We start from the raw sequence: 13167 nt of genomic DNA on the forward strand, positions 1-13167 counted from the left end.
ACTCTGAAGTGTGCAATTTTGGTAGAAATTTGAAGAGCCAAAGCCGAACTGTAATGCTAACAGTTAGCACGCTGGCCATATAGCGTCCAAAAAAAGATATGAGCAAAATAAGCTAAAATCTAGCATGCTAACCTTAGCATTGGTGAAATACCAAAATATCGGACACTAATGTGTATAACTGCTAAATTAACTAAATAAATCGAGCATGTTAATGTTAGCACACTAAAATGCTAACTAATATGCGTAACGTAAAAAAAATAATTATATATTTGAGTATGAAAAATAAATGATTGAAATTTTTTTTTAAAATATTTGAATGTAACAACAATATTTGAATTAAAAAAAAAAAAGACTTAAAAGTGAAAAAATACTGCTAAAATACTGAAATCTGACTATTATAAAATTAGCCAAAAAAAGCAACCATACTAACGTTAGCATGCTAACCGATATCATTCTTCAAGTAACAAAGGTGTACAACTGCAAAATTAACAAAAAAGCTAGCATGCTAATATTAAAATGCTAACGATGGTTAAAGAATTAGCTACAGGCCGTACTTTGGACACCCCTGATCTACGTGTCTTGTTTCTTTATACATTTCTTTCTGGTATATTTCATATTGTGAAGTGAAAACATGAATACTGTGACATGATTATTAATATGACATGTTTTATGTTGAAGATCAGACAAACATGTGTTTGCATTTCTCGCATGAAAGTATGAAGTATTCTGTGGTCAAGAGTTAAAAATAAACTTTGAAATATCAAGTTTCGATGTTGAAATGTATTTACAATATAAAAATATGTAGATTTTTATTTTAATTTTATTTTATTTATTTTTTTTACAATGTAATTATGACTGATTCTGGCAATTATTTTTTTAACTCTTAAATTTTTTGCTTTCACATATTTCGATTTTTGAGCTTCTGTTTTTGTTTTGTTTTTTTTTAGATTAAAATCTTATTTTTGCCAATTTAAATTTTTAGTGCATCTTTCTTTTTCTGATCCCAATGTTTTTTTCAGATTCAAACTTTCGGTCTGAATTTAGCGTTGGGGGCGTGTCATCAACTGAGAGGGCGTGGCATCATGACAGGACTTAAACAATGAATAAAGGACGTCACCTACCACGTTGCCTTCAAGGAACATAAAAAAATACATATATATATATGAGTATGAAAAAAGAAATGTAAATATTTTCAATTATTTATTATCTGTTTATATTATTTCATTTCTGATTATTATTATTAATAATTTATTATTTGTTTTAATTTATTTTATTGATTTATCTGTAAATATATATATATATATATATATATATATATATATCCATCCATCCATCCATCCATCCATCTTCTTCCGCTTATCCGAGGTCGGGTCGCGGGGGCAGCAGCCTAAGCAGGGAAGCCCAGACTTCCCTCTCCCCAGCCACTTCGTCCAGCTCCTCCCGGTGGATCCCGAGGCGTTCCCAGGCCAGCCGGGAGACATAGTCTTCCCAACGTGTCCTGGGTCTTCCCCGTGGCCTCCTACCGGTCGGACGTGCCCGAAACACCTCCCGAGGGAGGCGTTCGGGTGGCATCCTGACCAGATGCCCGAACCACCTCATCTGGCTCCTCTCGATATGGAGGAGCAGCGGCTTTACTTTGAGCTCCCCCCGGATGGCAGAGCTTCTCACCCTATCTCTAAGGGAGAGCCCCGCCACCCGGCGGAGGAAACTCATTTCGGCCGCTTGTACCCGTGATCTTGTCCTTTCGGTCATGACCCAAAGCTCATGACCATAGGTGAGGATGGGAACGTAGATCGACCGGTAAATCGAGAGCTTTGCCTTCTGGCTCAGCTCCTTCTTCACCACAACGGATCGATACAGCGTCCGCATTACTGAAGATGCCGCACCGATCCGCCTGTCGATCTCACGATCCACTCTTCCCTCACTCGTGAACAAGACTCCGAGGTACTTGAACTCCTCCACTTGGGGCAAGATCTCCTCCCCAACCCGGAGATGGCACTCCACCCTTTTCCGGGCGAGAACCATGGACTCGGATTTGGAGGTGCTGATTCTCATCCCAGTCGCTTCACACTCGGCTGCGAACCGATCCAGTGAGAGCTGAAGATCTTGGCCAGATGAAGCCATCAGGACCACATCATCTGCAAAAAGGAGAGACCTAATCCTGCAGCCACCAAACCAGATACCCTCAACGCCCTGACTGCGCCTAGAAATTCTGTCCATAAAGGTTATGAACAGAATCGGTGACAAAGGGCAGCCCTGGCGGAGTCCAACCCTCACTGGAAACGTGTCCGACTTACTGCCGGCAATGCGGACCAAGCTCTGACACCGATTATACAGGGAGCGAACCGCCACAATAAGACAGTCCGTTACCCCATACTCTCTGAGCACTCCCCACAGGACTTCCCGGGGTACACGGTCGAATGCCTTCTCCAAGTCCACAAAGCACATGTAGACTGGTTGGGCAAACTCCCATGCACCCTCAAGGACCCTGCCGAGAGTATAGAGCTGGTCCACAGTTCCACGACCAGGACGAAAACCACACTGTTCCTCCTGAATCCGAGGTTCGACTATCCGGCGTAGCCTCCTCTCCAGTACACCTGAATAGACCTTACCGGGAAGGCTGAGGAGTGTGATCCCACGATAGTTGGAACACACCCTCCGGTTCCCCTTCTTAAAGAGAGGAACCACCACCCCGGTCTGCCAATCCAGAGGTACCGCCCCCGATGTCCACGCGATGTTGCAGAGTCTTGTCAACCAAGACATCCCCACAACATCCAGAGCCTTAAGGAACTCCGGGCGGATCTCATCCACCCCCGGGGCCTTGCCACCGAGGAGCTTTTTAACTACCTCGGCAACCTCAGCCCCAGAAATAGGAGAGCCCACCACAGATTCCCCAGGCCCTGCTTCCTCATAGGAAGACGTGCTGGTAGGATTGAGGAGGTCTTCGAAGTATTCTCTCCACCGATCCACAACATCCGCAGTCGAGGTCAACAGAGCACCATCCCCACCATACACGGTGTTGACACTGCACTGCTTCCCCTTCCTGAGGCGGCGGATGGTGGTCCAGAATTGCTTCGAAGCCGTCCGGAAGTCTTTTTCCATGGCCTCACCGAACTCCTCCCATGTCCGAGTTTTTGCCTCCGCGACCGCTGAAGCCGCACACCGCTTGGCCTGTCGGTACCTGTCTGCTGCGTCAGGAGTCCCATGAGCCAAAAGAACCCGATAGGACTCCTTCTTCAGCTTGACGGCATCCCTCACCGCCGGTGTCCACCAACGGGTTCTAGGATTACCGCCACGACAGGCACCAACTACCCTGCGGCCACAGCTCCAATCGGCCGCCCCGACAACAGAGGTACGGAACATCGTCCACTCGGACTCAATGTCCAGCGCCTCCCTCGTGACATGTTCAAAGTTCTTCCGGAGGTGGGAATTGAAACTCTCTCTGACAGGAGACTCTGCTAGACGTTCCCAGCAAACCCTCACAATGCGTTTGGGCCTGCCAGGTCTGTCCGGCATCCTCCCCCACCATCGCAGCCAACTCACCACCAGGTGGTGATCGGTAGAAAGCTCCGCCCCTCTCTTCACCCGAGTGTCCAAAACATGAGGCCGCAAATCCGATGACACAACTACAAAGTCGATCATGGAACTGCGGCCTAGGGTGTCCTGGTGCCAAGTGCACATATGGACACCCTTATGTTTGAACATGGTGTTTGTTATTGACAATCCGTGACGAGCACAAAAGTCCAATAACAAAACACCACTCGGGTTCAGATCCGGGCGGCCATTCTTCCCAATCACGCCTCTCCAGGTTTCACTGTCGTTGCCAACATGAGCGTTGAAGTCCCCCAGTAGAACGAGGGAATCACCCGGGGGAGCACTCTCCAGTACTCCCTCGAGTGAATCCAAAAAGGGTGGGTAATCTGAACTGCCGTTGGGCGCGTAAGCGCAAACAACAGTCAGGACCCGTCCCCCCACCCGAAGGCGGAGGGAGGCTACCCTCTCGTCCACCGGGTTGAACTCCAACGTGCAGGCTTTGAGCCGAGGGGAAACAAGAATTGCCACCCCAGCCCGTCGCCTCTCATTGCTGGCAACGCCAGAGTGGAAGAGAGTCCAGCCCCTGTCAAGAGAACTGGTTCCAGAGCCCTTGCTGTGCGTCGAAGTGAGTCCGACTATATCTAGCCGGAACTTCTCCACCTCACGCACTAGCTCAGGCTCCTTCCCCCCCAGCGAGGTGACGTTCCACGTCCCAAGAGCTAGCTTCTGTAGCCGAGGATCGGACCGCCAAGTGCCCTGCCTTCGGCTTCCGCCCAGCTCACATCGCACCCGACCTCTATGACCCCTGCTATGGGTGGTGAGCCCATTGGAGGGGGGACCCACGTTGCCTCTTCGGGCTGTGCCCGGCCGGGCCCCATGGGGACAGGCCCGGCCACCAGGCGCTCGCCATCGTGCCACACCTCCGGGCCTGGCTCCAGAGGAGGGCCCCGGTGACCCGCGTCCGGTCGAGGGAAATCTGGGTTCCTTGTTCGTGTTCTTCATAGAGGTCTTCGAGCTGCTCTTTGTCTGATCCCTCACCTAGGACCAGTTTGCCTTGGGAGACCCTACCAGGGGGCATAGAAGCCCCCGGACAACATAGCTCCTAGGATCATTGGGACACGCAAACTCCTCTACCACGTTAAGGTGGCAGCTCAGAGAGGAGTATATATATATATATATATATATATATTCTTCTTTCTTTATTATTGTTTCTTTCTTTTTTGGGGGGGCGCGGGTGGGGGGCATCATTGGGATATAAACAAAAAAATATTTTGACATTTAGGGCAGACAACAGATATATGATGTATGTAAATATGATGTAATGGATAGGAATGTCTGATGCTGGATGTCAATTAAAATTAAATTTTAAAAAAAGGAAAAAAAAAAGAAATGTCTGAAATTAAAAAAAATATTTGAACGTAAAAAAATTGAATATGGGTAAAAAAAAATGAAAAGATCAAAAATCAATATGTATAAAAGTGAAAAAGGAAAATCAAGAATGTATTCAAAAATAATTACTAAAGTGTATCATAATTAAATTCTAACGAAAATAATTTTGTGAGCTTATTTTGAAATGAAAGCACTGATTTTTTTTTGATTTTTTTTTTAAAGGTTTCATTTTTCAAGTACAAAACTTTGGGCCCTAATTTAGCGCCATTAAAAATAGAATATCATGTGGAAAAAACCTTTGAAGTACATTTTTTAAAGTATTTCATAGATCAGGAAAATTGATATGTCAGTAACGGCACTCTGCCGTCCCCTTGTGGCTGAAACATGTCATGTCATGACAACGCCCCTGCGTTACCTGGTGATGACGCAAACAGGTGGCAAAGCAAACATCAAACCAGCAGAACCTGCAAGAATGAACAGTTTGTTTGCCAGGTAAGTTTTTTTTTTTTGTACGAATTTCAAAACATGGACGTGTATTTCCAAAGAGAAATGATAGTTTTGAATAGTCCCACTACTGGTGTGTGCTCCAAAGTGTTCAGGTGAAGCACCTGCAGCGAGCACTGAGACACACTGAGGCGCAAATGGCCGACATGTGCCAGCTGCTGGCTTCTTACGCCAGACAGAGCGCCAAGCTTCGAGACCAGGCTGACATGCTGGTGGCTCGGCTCTTCGACTTCTCAGACTCGGAGGATGCCGAGATCCAGGTCGGCCTGAGAAGGCTCGCCCAAGACCTCGCCTTGGTGCAGGACTACAGGCACGCTCAGGTGGGGGTTTTGTAAAAAACATAAAATAAAATAATAATTCTATGATCCTGTGTGGTTAGAGTGTCCGCCCTGAGACTGGAAGGTCGTGAGTTCAAACCCCGGCCGAGTCATACCAAAGACTATAAAAATGGGAGCCATTACCTCCCTGCTTGGCACTCAGCATCAAGGGTTGGAATTGGGGGTTAAATCACCAAAATGATTCCCGAGCGCAGCCACTGCTGCTGCTCACTGCTCCCCTCACCTCCCAGGGGGTGGAACAAGGGTATGGGTCAAATGCAGAGGGTAATTTCATGACACCTAGTGTGTGTGTGTGTGTGTGTGTGTGTGTGTGTGTGTGTGTGTGTGTGTGAGACTATCAGTGGTACTTTAACTGTGGTCGACTGAAAACTTTGATTTGTATTGCAGGTACAAAGACTGGAGACGCAAGTTGTTGCTCCTCTAAAAGCATATGGCGGCATCATTGCAAATACGAAGGTTAGTTGTGTGCGAGACAAGCTTGGTCATGAATTTTTATACACCAAATTTTTTTAGGACATTTTTATACACTGAATTTTAAAACACAGATTTTTTTTTCCAATTGTCAGCATAATTTGATGTAAAAAAAAAAAGTTCACAAAATTCAAACGCAAAAAAATTCAGTTACATCCATCCATCCATTCATTTTATACCGCTTGTCCCTTTCGGGGTCGCGGAGGGTGCTGGAGCCCATCTCAGCTGCACTCGGGCGGCAGGCGGGGTACACCTTGGACAAGTCGCCACCTCATCGCAGGGCCAACATAGTCGTGGTCAAAAGTTGACATTCACTTGTAAAGAACATAATGTCATGGCTGTCTTGAGTTTCCAATCATTTCTACAACTCTTATTTTTTTGTGATAGAGTGATTGGAGCACATACTTGTTGGTCACAAAAAACATTCATGAAGTTTGGTTCTTTTATGAATTTATTATGGGTCTACTGAAAATGTGAGCAAATGTGCTGGGTCAAAAGTATACATACAGCAATGTTAATATTTGCTTACATGTCCCTTGGCAAGTTTCACTGCAATAAGGCGCTTTTGGTAGCCATCCACAAGCTTCTGCTTGAATTTTTGACCACTCCTCTTGACAAAATTGGTGCAGTTCAGCTAAATGTGTTGCTTTTCTGACATGGACTTGTTTCTTTAGCATTGTCCACACGTTTAAGTCAGGACTTTGGGAAGGCCATTCTAAAACCTTCATTCTAGCCTGATTTAGCTATTCCTTTACCACTTTTGATGTGTGTTTGGAGTCATTGTCCTGTTGGAACACCCAACTGCGCCAAAGACCCAACCTCCGGGCTGATGATTTTAGGTTGTCCTGAAGAATTTGAAGGTAATCCTCTTTTTTTATTGTCCCATTTACTCTCTGTAAAGCACCAGTTCCATTGGCAGCAAAACAGGCCCAGAGCATAATACTACCACCACCATGCTTGACAGTAGGAATGGTGTTTCTGGGATTAAAGGCCTCACCTTTTCTCCTCCAAACATATCGCTGGGTATTGTGGCCAAACAGCTCAATTTTTGTTTCATTAGACCACAGAACTTTCATCCAGAAGGTCTTATCTTTGTCCATGTGATGTCAGATGAAACTCAAGACAGCCATGACATTATGTTCTTTACAAGTGTATGTAAACGTTTGACCACGCTTTGGTACACAAATTAACCTCACAATAAGTCGATTCACATCCGACTGGCGATTCTTATTCAACCTGATTCTAAATGGATTCATAATTTTTTTAAATTCAGTTTTTTTTTAATAAGAATACATTTTGTTAAGACGTTTCTAGGTCATCTCCGTGCAACCAAAAGGAGCTTTTTGAACCTGTAATCTCTTTTGAAAAAGTTTAATTATAATTATTACACCAAATAATACATTGCGAGAATCGATTCTTAATCGAATCTTCAGATCGAATCATTAGGTGCCCAAAGATTCACACCCCGAATACTGTACTGCCCTTGGTATCGACAGCATCCATTCATGATGACTGTATACATCAAGTAGTGCTGTCCGATACCAATATTTTGGTACCGGTACCAAAATTATTTCGATACTTTTCGGTACTTTGATACTTTTCTAATTAGAGGGGACCACAAAAAATGTCATTATTGGCTTATTTCAACAAAAAATCTTAGGGTTCATTAAACATATGTTTCTTATTGCAAGTTTGTCCTTAAATAAAATAGTGAACATACTAGACAACTTGTCTTTTAGTAGTAAGTAAACAAACAAAGGCTCCTAATTAGTCTGCTGACATATGCAGTAACATATTGTGTCATTTATCATTCTACTATTTTGTCAACATTATTAAGGACAAGTGGTAGAAAATGAATTATTAATCTACTTGTTCATTTACTGTTAATATCTGCTTACTTTCTCTTTTAACATGTTCTGTCTACACTTCTGTTAACATGTAATAATCATTTATTCTTCTGTTGTTTGATACTTTACATTAGTTTTGGATGATATCCCAAATTTGGGTATCAATTCGATACCAAGTAGTTACAGGATCACACATTGGTCATATTCAAAGTCCTCATGTGTCCAGGGACATATTTCCTGAGTTTATAAACATAATAAAAACATTTTAAAAACGAAAGAAGATGTTGTGATGCCAAAAAACATTGACGTAATCATTGTAGTATCGACTAGATACGCTCCTATACTTGGTATCATTACAGTGGATGTCAGGTGTAGATCCACCAATGGTGTTTGTATACATTGTGACACCGGTGAGCTACGGTGTGTAGTGAAGCATGTTTAGATATTCCTCGTCCTGCAGTGATAATGATACTTGTAAGAAACATACTTTATTTGTTGCCATGGAGGCGAGCATTAGTGATTTAGAAGTAACTGAAACCCTGCCGACTCTGGCTGAACTTTAGCCACTAGCTAGTTAGCCATGTCTTAAAGCACCTCTTCCTGAAGGCGTTTCAGTGTTATAACTTCACCTTTGTCGCTAGTTTTTAAGGCAAAATGCGTCCATTCTCCCTTTTCTGTCTACACACTGTATCTGCTTGAAAGTACTCTGTGATTGTGCGCTGCCGAACATGCTCGTCTGCTCCTAAATTAGCAATGACACGACGTGACGACGGGGGTACGGGGTGGTGGAGGACCGGTACTTTTCAGAGGCGGTATAGTACCGAATATGATTCATTAGTATCGCGGTACTATACTAATACCGGTATACCGTACAACCCTAACATCAAGTTGACCGATACTTATATTTTCTGTTATTAATATTGAACGATTGTGGATTGTGTGAAGTAAAAGATGATGGTGTTCTTCCAGGCCAGCATGAAGACGTTCAGTGCCGATCTTCACGGTGAGCTGAAGGAGTTACAGAAAGTGGAGAATATTCGCCTGAAGAATCTGTCGGCCAGACAGACCAACGTACCCATCTAATTTGGCATTCTGGCAGGGGTTCTTAACCTTTTTGACCTCGGGGCCCAACTTTTCCACTACAGAGGGGCCCGGGTCCCACTCAAATATCAACATAGAACAAGTAATCCTTCTCTTGACTTTCATCATATTCAAAAATTATATCTAACCTACTTAACCTAATCACAAATATCATTATTTATTTAACACATAAACCTTAGGCTTAGGTCAGGCTGATTAGAAAAATACGTACTAACCAAATAATCCTGCGTAAGAAGGGAGTCATAAACAACTGACGAAAAATACAATTGCAGTAGGGAAGGTTATTCATATGGCCCTGTGAGAGGTAATCATTTTGCAATGCAGTCTGCTGAAAATGCATAATAGGGCCCCTTTTAGTTATAATTTTTGCGCTTAAGAAAGATCTCTGACTTTTAGCTCCAAATGTTTTGTGTTTGTTATTGTCATTACTGCCACAAGTGGTGGAGAAGTGTATTAAAACTGTGTACCGCTGTGGCCTATAGTAAACTTCTAGTACTTGGCTATACATTAAATTAATATCAGAGCATTTAGTTATATGACACAATCCAAACAACCTTCCCAAGTCATGGTGCAAAAAAAAAAAAAAGTAACATACTGTAAAAGTCAACACACATGGTCACACATAACAACCTGTTCACTGAAAATTGTGGATATTATTAAAAACGTCCAAACACCATACATTTTTTAAATTACCCCCATTTAAATCCATTACAAAGCATGGGGACAATTTAAAAAAAACTCTCTCCGCACTTATCTAGGTTTGGCACATTTTAGTTGCTTGATATTTCTGATTGATTACAAAACTTTGAGGTAAACAACATTCACATACTCATAATATCCATCCACCCATCCATTTATATTAATTATATATCCATCATATTAATATAATATCCACACACACACACACACACACACACACACACACACACACACACACACACACACACACACACACACACACACACACACACACACACACACACTAGAGTTACTTGAAATGCAGTCGGCCTTCGGTCCCCGGCCAAGTTGTTTAGCCCAATGCGACCCCCAAGTGGAAAAGTTTGAACACCCCTGCTTGTGTGTTAAGAAACACTGTACTATATAACATGAATATTGAGGAAATATTTAACAATGTCTCGGTTAGTAAATGTTTTCCTTTCATTTTCCTTGACAAAGTATTACAGTTCCAGGTATGGTGATTACTGGTGTCCCCAAGTGATGGAAATTGCAGGTTTCTTGTGCAGAGTGAGTGACATGCCCGTACTTTGTGTGCTTCATGGACGAACAGGCAGAAGTGAATTCGAGGAAAGCCTCCAGCAATGCGCAGCACAGCATGATGAAGATGGAGGAAAGCATCACTGCCTTCCACCACCAGAAACGAAAGGATTTTAAAGTCAGTCTCAACATGCACAAATGTTTCTTTCTCACTACGTAATGATTCAAAAGCTTAGCTATCCAATAAATGCATTATAATAAAATACAAGCTGTTTTTCCATCACAAAGCTAATTTTGACCACCATTTTGGATTTTGAATTGGAATGTATTTTAGGACAGATAAATGAGCGTCATAAAGATCCAAATGTCCAAAAATCTGTAGATTGCTTTAAGAGCCCAAACTGCGGCCCGCGGGCCAAATGCGGCCCACCGGATGGCACGAGTCCAACAGTGTTTTCTGATAATATACAAATAGTCATCTGTCGCCATTTGGTAGACAGTGCAAGTAACTGAAGTCAGCGGCCATTCATTGTACAATAATGTGACTACGTGCACAGCATTCACTTGTATGACCCATTCCAAACAACCTTCCCTAGTCATGGTGCAGGAAAAAAAATTTCAACCACCACAAAAATTCAACAAACATGGTCACACATAACATCCTGCTTATTGAACTTTGTGGATATTATAAATAAAACATCCAATCAGTATAAAAAAATAAAAACTATACCCATTTAAATCAATTAGAAGGGATGATGGGAAAAATACAATACACTTTGTCCACACTTATCCATGTTTGGTGCAATTTAGCTGCTTCATATTTGTAAATGATTGCAAAAGTTTAAGGAGGTCGTCATGGAGGTAAACAAGGTAGGGATCAAATTTTCACATACTCTTAATAACCAATTATATTAATAATATATCCTTTATATTATAATATATACATACATATTTATATACATACATACACATATATATACACACATATATATATAAATATATATGTATATACACACACACACACATATATATACAAACATATATACACATATATTTACACACACACACACACACACACACACACACACACACACACACACACACACACACACACACACACACAAACATATACAAACCCCGTTTCCATATGAGTTGGGAAATTGTGTTAGATGTAAATATAAACGGAATACAATGATTTGCAAATCATTTTCAACCCATATTCAGTTGAATATGCTACAAAGACAAAATATTTGATGTTCAAACTGATAAACTTTTTTTTTTTTTGCAAATAATCATTAACTTTAGAATTTGATGCCAGCAACACGTGACAAAGAAGTTGGGAAAGGTGGCAATAAATGCTGATAAAGTTGAGGAATGCTCATCAAACACTTATTTGGAACATCCCACAGGTGAACAGGCAAATTGGGAACAGGTGGGTGCCATGATTGGGTATAAAAGTAGATTCCATGAAATGCTCAGTCATTCACAAACAAGGATGGGGTGAGGGTCACCACTTTGTCAACAAATGCGTGAGCAAATTGTTGAACAGTTTAAGAAAAACCTTTCTCAACCAGCTATTGCAAGGAATTTAGGGATTTCATCATCTACGGTCCGTAATATCATCAAAGGGTTCAGAGAATCTGGAGAAATCACTGCAAGTAAGCAGCTAAGCCCGTGACCTTCGATACCTCAGGCTGTCTGCATCAACAAGCGACATCAGTGTGTAAAGGATATCACCACATGGGCTCAGGAACACTTCAGAAACCCACTGTCAGTAACTACAGTTGGTCGCTACATCTGTAAGTGCAAGTTAAAACACTCCTATGCAAGGCGAAAACTGTTTATCAACAACACCCAGAAACGCCGTCGGCTTTGCTGGGCCTGAGCTCATCTAAGATGGACTGATACAAAGTGGAAAAATATTCTGTGGTCTGACGAGTCCACATTTCAAATTGTTTTTGGAAACTGTGGACCTCGTGTCCTCCGGACCAAAGAGGAAAATAACTATCCGGATTGTTATAGGCGCAAAGTTGAAAAGCCAGCATTTTTTTAAACCCAATGAGGCCCCCCAGCCAGACAAAAAGTTTGGACACCCCTGCTTTAGAGCAGTGGTTCTCAAACCTTTTTCACCAAGTACCACCTCAGAAAACCCTTGGCTCTCAAGTACCACCATAATGACCAACGTTAAACTACAGCAGCGTAGTATGCTTTAGTACTCATTAAAAACAAGGTAGAAGTTTATTTAACAAGTATATTTAACATTTTTGGCTACTGTAACATTACAAAGTTTGAACAGTAACACCATGTGTGAATATTTAATTAAGTGATTCTTTGGCGTGCCACAGTTTGAGAATCTTGCTTTAGATTGAATTCACGTTTGTTTTGTCTTCACACAGAGGATTTTCATGGACTTCATCAAAGTGGAGATGATTTTTCATGCTAAAGCACTGGAGGTGTATTCACACGCGTTCCAACACCTGCTGGCCACAAAGACTGGAATGCACAACCAGGAGGTATTTATCTATGATGATCAATAAATGCAACATTAACTCTTGCAAAAGTAAATATTTCTCAAATACTTTTATTTGTGAAAGGAGGCACAAAATACACTTTGATAAATAAATCAAAGTTAGTGCTTCTTAATTGTTTTTGTCAAGGCCCAACCCCCCTCCTCAAACGCCTCTTTTTGTGAACTTTTCCATTCACAAACTAATAGATCGAGCTAAATATATAAAAAAAAAATCTGTGGACGTCAAAGCTGAGGAGAG

At 42.1% G+C, this 13167-nt stretch overlaps 1 protein-coding gene across 1 annotated transcript in view; it reads left to right on the forward strand.

Moving 5' to 3' along the window:
* The first annotated feature begins 5141 nt into the window (after positions 1–5141).
* The window catches only part of LOC133621458 (CBY1-interacting BAR domain-containing protein 2-like), a 13048-nt gene continuing 5022 nt past the window's right edge, over positions 5142–13167 (forward strand). The window contains exons 1-6 of the mRNA XM_072915658.1: positions 5142–5747; positions 6153–6221; positions 9053–9154; positions 10361–10429; positions 10473–10577; positions 12796–12912. Coding sequence (XP_072771759.1) covers positions 5565–5747; positions 6153–6221; positions 9053–9154; positions 10361–10429; positions 10473–10577; positions 12796–12912 — 645 coding nt within the window. The 5' untranslated portion in view covers positions 5142–5564. The remainder of the gene's footprint in view (positions 5748–6152; positions 6222–9052; positions 9155–10360; positions 10430–10472; positions 10578–12795; positions 12913–13167) is intronic.

This window comes from Nerophis lumbriciformis, linkage group LG21 (assembly GCF_033978685.3).
Source record: "Nerophis lumbriciformis linkage group LG21, RoL_Nlum_v2.1, whole genome shotgun sequence".
In the NCBI taxonomy this organism is placed as follows: Eukaryota; Metazoa; Chordata; class Actinopteri; order Syngnathiformes; family Syngnathidae; genus Nerophis; species Nerophis lumbriciformis.